The 6,056-nt window shown below is 54.0% G+C and overlaps 1 protein-coding gene across 1 annotated transcript in view; it reads right to left on the bottom strand.

Moving 5' to 3' along the window:
* Positions 1-4,344, bottom strand: part of CAPN11 (calpain 11) — a 14,345-nt gene extending 10,001 nt beyond the window's left edge. Inside the window, exons 1-3 of the mRNA XM_085320316.1 lie at positions 4,190-4,344; positions 1,562-1,844; positions 1,079-1,148 (exon numbers count right to left, since the gene is read on the bottom strand). Coding sequence (XP_085176442.1) covers positions 1,079-1,148; positions 1,562-1,807 — 316 coding nt within the window. The 5' untranslated portion in view covers positions 1,808-1,844; positions 4,190-4,344. The remainder of the gene's footprint in view (positions 1-1,078; positions 1,149-1,561; positions 1,845-4,189) is intronic.
* Between the last annotated feature and the right edge of the window lie 1,712 nt (positions 4,345-6,056).

Raw genomic sequence — 6,056 nt, 5'->3', positions numbered from 1 at the left:
TATCAAGACCATCTTGGGTCTCCTTTGTACAACTGCTCTCCATATCTATCACCTTGGGACAGTGCAACTGCACTTTTCATAGAAAAAAAATATTTTTTTTCTTTGTTTTCAATCACTGAGCAAGAGGTTTAAACACTTCGGCCCCAACTCCTCGAGTTGTGAGAAGCAACACTGAATATTTTCTTCTAAGTGCTCTTAACCACAAGTGCTGTTTTAGGCCAGTACTGCTCTTTAAATTCTTTACCTTGGTTCCCCTTTTTGTTTTGCCTTTAAAGTCTGTCATACTCTAGCCTCTAGCCTGGATAACCCATGCTGCACTGTGGTTTGACAAAATGGCAYCTCTGGCTTTGGCTTCTTAATGACCAATTAAAAAACACCACAATGCTCTGTGCTGTTACTTGCTCCAGCTACTGCCTCAAGTTTGTTCAAATAACCCRGATGCATTAAGTGTGGTCAGTCTGGAACCAGTGAGCTATGATAAGATGTACAATATTCACAAAGTGCTCAACTTGATCCAAATCAGGAACATCTCCCTGTCTCAATACTCTTTGCTGCCTCCAGGCTTGGAGATCACTCCTGGTAGAAGGACGAATCACCGCTTGTACTGCGTAGCTCTCCTTGCAATTCTCTTCTGCCACACAGTGCTGCTTTGCAAGCACTGTCACGACTAGCACCTCACCTCAGTTTATTACTCCCTGCTGTCATTTATCACCRTCTATCAAGGCAGAGATCTTGGAATAGCTCCTGCTGTTGTTGTGAGCATGTCAGGCACAGATCCACTCGGCATCTCCCTTGATCTTAGCACAGTCAGGCTGTACATCCAGGCTGTACGTTCATCAACCCATGCTCACAGGTTCCTAACTTGGCACTAGCAGAAGTCACAAAGTGTCCCCCACCTTTCTAAACTAAACAGGAGGGCAATCTTGGGTACAGAGATGGGGGCACTAGGCTGAAATGAAAGTGTGCTGTGAAACCGGTCTGTTCTCAGCATGTGCCTTACACAAATGTCTGTTCTCCAACCAAGTCAACCCTATGCAGCCACTGCTCTCTAGACTGAGGACAGGTCTCCAGCACTTACCCAGAGCCCCCTGGCAGATATCTGTCCGTGTTGCACCACCAACGATGAACTGAGGGTCATCCACTAATTCCTAGAGGAGGAAGAGAAAACTGGATGCTAGTGCTGGATCTAGCAGGGCCTGTAGTTCTACTGGGCTTGCACCAGTGGTGCCCCAGGTTACACACCCTCAGAAGCCCCAGTTACTGAAGGCAACACATCCATGCCATGCTATCTAGAAGCAATGACATAGCCCACTCATTTCAAAGCCCAAGGTCTGATGCCCAGAAGGAAAACAGGCTTGCTAGACATAATATTCTTTTGAGCCAACACTCATTAAGTATTGCCCTAAACCCCTGGGAAAGGAGGCTATGAAGCACTTGAGAGATTTGGAGCATGGAGACCAGCAGGYCAGCGCCAAGTTGCAGATTGGCAAACCATGTTAGTGCAGATATTGCAGATGAGGGTCACCAGCCCAACCCAAGGAGAAGCAAGCCTGATACTTACTGAAGGACGCTTCCACTCCACTCCCCGCGTCTTGCTGGAGTGCGGCCCCAGCTCCTTAAAACCAAGGGCTGAGGGGGAAGCTGGGAACTGGGGGTCCCTAAAGAGGGTACCACTCTCAAGACACTCCTGCTTGAGGGCCTCATAGTCCTGGTTGAGGTACTTGATGGCATTATGGTGTTGGCCAACACCCTCTGCTTTCAGGCGGTCCCTCTGCAGCCGGGCAGCAATTCCCCCGAAGGGCATCATGACTGGACACTGGCAGCACTTTCCTCAGCTCTGCTCCCTGCAATAAAACAGGCACCACAAGGCTGAGGCAGGGTCCCCTGACAGAGAGAGAGAGAGGTGGTCCAGGGCACCTAGAAACAAAAAATGTGAGCGAATGCCTGCAGGAGCAACGTTTGCAGCAGATGGTAAGGCAAGAGGTGCAGAGCCATGGTAGGAAGCCCAGGGCTGGTGKGAGCTAATGCACTCCAGGGGTAAAGTTGGTAGTCTCACACAGCAGCAGGCCACTGTGTGCAGCTGGTCCTTTGAGGAAGTGGGGGAGACCCAGTTCCCTGTCTTCCCCACAACGGGACCTCCTCTATCAGCATTGCTCYGAGGCAGCACGAGCAGTGCCCAGCCAAGCCACCAACATGAAAAGCACCCCGGGTGAGCACACACGCTGCAAGGATCTCCCGGGATCCCATCTTCAACACAAACTGCAGTGGTTCTCTGTGCAGAACTGGGTCATGGCCTCCCACCCTGCCTGTCATGTTCCCACTATCTTCAGCATAAGACACTGAACGAGGAGAGCAGTGCTGATCGCAGCCGGAAAGGAAACGGAGCTGGGGAGCAGCCTGCTGGCAGCACCGCAGAGTACTCTCCAGCTCGCAATGGCCGAGCACGGAGGAATTTCAGGCACATTCCGCCTCCAGAAGCATGTCCTCCAAACTGCTAGGCTGGCCATGCTCCTGGCTGCTGCCCATCTCTTATCTGGGCCTCTCCAGGGCATTCCCTGTAGGGCTTGGGCACTCAAACCCCCATCTCCTCAGCACAGCCATCTGCATGGGGCAGACTCTCCCTGCTCCGGTTTCTGACTCATCCCCGCACATCCCAGCCGGGAAGGAGCCAGTAGCTGCTGTGCCCCAGCGCCTCTCTCGCTCAAAGGAGGCTGTGGCTGCCTGAGCACTGAGTCAGTAGAGGCAGGGAAGGGAAGGGAGGAGCCCTCGGGGCGGGTGGGGGGTGGGAGTAGAGACAACGTCTATCTGTAAGGCAAACGGAGGGAAGGAAGAGGTGGGACGGCCCTTCCTCAGCACGCAGGGTGACTCAAGCATCACTCACGGCGAGCAGGCTTCTGGGAAGCCGTGTCCCGCACTGGGTAGCGCTCCCCAAGCACAACAGGCCGCAAAGAGGAGCCCTCCTGGGACATCTGCCTGTCTCCTCAGACACCCTTTGGCCTCAGTCAGACCAGAATGTCTTGCAAAAGGGACATGCAGGCAGCAGGGTGCCCACGGTGTGAGGACCGCATCTGGTCCAGGAGACCACGGCAAACCCCACAGCGCCTTTCTGCCCCTCCAGCCTCTTGTCCCAGCAAAGGTCCTGCCACACCCCCTCCTCCTGGTGGGTTTAACCAGCAGCAGCTCACTGCTGGTCCCCCAAATCGATAAGACACAGCTCTCCTGCATGTCTGGCCMCACGGCCCTGCCCTGCTCCACCCACTCAGCAAGGCAAGCCCTAGCACACCACACTGCTCCCAGCTGCCCTGAGCCCCGCTCAGCAATCCATGGTGCCAAGGGCTAGCACTGACACCCAAGGCCTGTGGAGCAGGTGCCACCACCACAGATCCACTGCAGTTGTAGCTCATCTTGCCCCCCTGCCCCAAGGTATCTCTGCTCCACCTCGCATGTGGCAGGACTAACCTTCCCAACATCCTTTCCTGCATCCCAACAGTGGGATGCAACCTGGCTCTGAAGGGGTATCTCTCCCTAGCCTGGTAGTACTGTGATAATCAGGGATGATAGGCAACACTGAAAAGAATGCAAGCTCTTGGCATCTGCTTTGCTATCAGTGTGGTATCAGGTGGGAAAGCAGACTTCCTAATCCAAAGAACTACCCAGAAGCTTTTCTGGGGGAGAATCCACTCTTCCCCATTACCCCTCCTGCTCTGGGTTACCCTAAACTCATTGCCTTTCTCCAAAGTAATACCACCCTCTTCTTCCCTCCATGACAGCCCCGATCCCATCCGTGCCCCAGGAGCCATCACTCTTGAGTGTCCCATACCATCTCCTCCCTCTGCTCCCAGTTTGGCTCCATTTTGTACCCAAGACCACTACAGACTCTCACTCTCCCAGCAGTGAGGACTGTCTTTCCCACAAAGCTGGTGGGATACTTCCTCCAATCTGAATGGCTAGGCAGAGCTGAGAAGGACTGTGGGAGGAAGTATCCCGAACAGCCATCCACACAGCCTTCAGCTTCTGCTTCACAACTTCCCCAGCCTCCCGCCTTGCCRTGCTCTGGCAGGCCCAGATACAGCTGCAGGTGTGCTTGGCAGTGCGTGCTAATCCTAGGCCAAGCAACATCCCTGGGGCATGGAGAATGCCTTGGATCTGGTTCCTCCTCCAGCARGGCCTTGGCAGGGCATCAACTCACCTAGGCCATGGACCCTGCCAGCAGGGCTCACTGCTGCACTGGAGGGCATGGGTGTCAAGGCTCAGCACTGCAGAAGCATCCTTCACCAGCTCCCTCTCCATAGGGCTCAATGCCTGAGGTCTTGAGGATGTACAAGTAACCAKCACCCTCCTCTCAGTTGCTCCCTAATGCTCAGCACCAAAAAAAAAAAAATTGCTGGCATCATCTCTCCTCTCCTTCACCCCAGGCATCTGCAAAGTGGTTACAACTGCAAAGCTAATCACACCACAGCCTGCCAGAGGATACAGGAACTCTCTCCCCCTGCAATCTGCAGGCTGCCCGCAGCCTCTCCCACCTTGTCTTCAGGCCTCTCTGTTAACCTACCTGTATTTTCCTCACCCACATCTGCCCCTGTGAGGAGATCAGCGGTCTTCCCTTGGCCTCTCCACCCTGCCCCCAAGCACCAGACAAGGCTTTGGACATGCTGAGCTGTGTGCAGCTGGGGCAGGGGCACCATGCAAGTTATTCTTAGCCCTGTTACTCAAAATACTCTGGAAGGCTGTRCTCTCCACAGACAGAAAAATAAAGAACGTTGGCAGACTGAGATCATGCAAGTGCAGAAGGAGCATTTCAGATCCCAGGCTAGGATAGGGACCAGACTAGTCCCTAAACAAATGGGGTGAGAATAAGTCACTTAAGAGGCCTTCCCCCTGCCGATGCAGACACAGCAGGTCCTCTAAGCAGGAGGAAAATTTACACAGCAATTCAGAGAAAAACCAAGCCCATTAGCCCTACAGGATAGCCCACCTTCCCAAACCAGGCAGCCTGCATGCTGGCCAATCATGATATGATACTTTTTAGCATCAGACATCTCTGATGCCTAGACTGGATCAGAAAGACATGTTGGTCCCCACAAGGCCATGGCATCTGTCATACCTTAGCGCATACGGAAAAACTAGGGCCTCCTGTATAGCATCAACCTTGAGGTCCATCCAAAATTTCTGTGGACCTCCAGGTCAACAGCTGCAATAGGAGACCAGAGAGCAGGGCAGGGTGTACGGACCAGAGCAGAGCTTCTATCTGTCCTGATCCAATGCTCGTGAAGGCAACACAAGACCTTGACAGCTTGTTCATCTCCAAACACCACAACTACTCAATGCAGTGACTGCTCTGGGGATCTCTTGTCTCTGTCACCTGACATTACTCTCTTCCTCAATGCCAACCCTGCTGTCTCAATGCCTGCAGCGTGCCAGGCAGGCAGAGCCTGGTGCTGCTGGGACAGCCTGCTCTGTCCTGCTGGACTCCTGACCCAGCAGCGCTCCAGCACACCCTGGTGCACACTCCACTTGTAGGAGGGAGTCGAAACTGTTTATAGAAATGCTTCCTTATGTTATACTGGGGCAACTCTCAGTCACTTTCCAGGCACCAGATGAGCAAGATCCCCAGTTCCCCATTTCTCTGCTTTCCCACAACCCCTTGACTCAACGTGGCTACCATAGCATGAGCCCACTACAATAAATGTTGGCCAACYATCTATGCGAGCCTTGACTCCCTGCCAACCCTCCAGACTGCATTACAGGCTGCAGTGATACCCAGTTTACTTTCTGTCATGACTGGGAAGACTCCCAGCCACTGCAGCCACGACTGCATTATCTAGCAGAGATGAGAAAGAAAAAAGGTCTGCACAACTAGAAAGAGCAATGGGGCATGGACCCCACCGCAGGCACGGTTCACAAGGCCAGCTCAGACCACAGCGCACAAGGGCCTTCAGCGCCCTACGCAGCCCCCGCAGCTTCCCGACCCAAAACCGCACCCCACGGCACCGCGCCCCACCGCGCCGCCCCTCCACGCCCCGACGGCCGGGGAGGCAGCGGGCCGCCCCGCGGCA

The sequence above is a fragment of the Rhea americana genome, unplaced genomic scaffold, assembly GCF_003343005.1.
Source record: "Rhea americana isolate MKP2758 unplaced genomic scaffold, rheAme1 scaffold_119, whole genome shotgun sequence".
Classification (NCBI taxonomy): domain Eukaryota; kingdom Metazoa; phylum Chordata; class Aves; order Rheiformes; family Rheidae; genus Rhea; species Rhea americana.
Note: the sequence above shows the minus strand (reverse complement) of the source record. Positions and strands in the feature narration are given on the sequence as shown.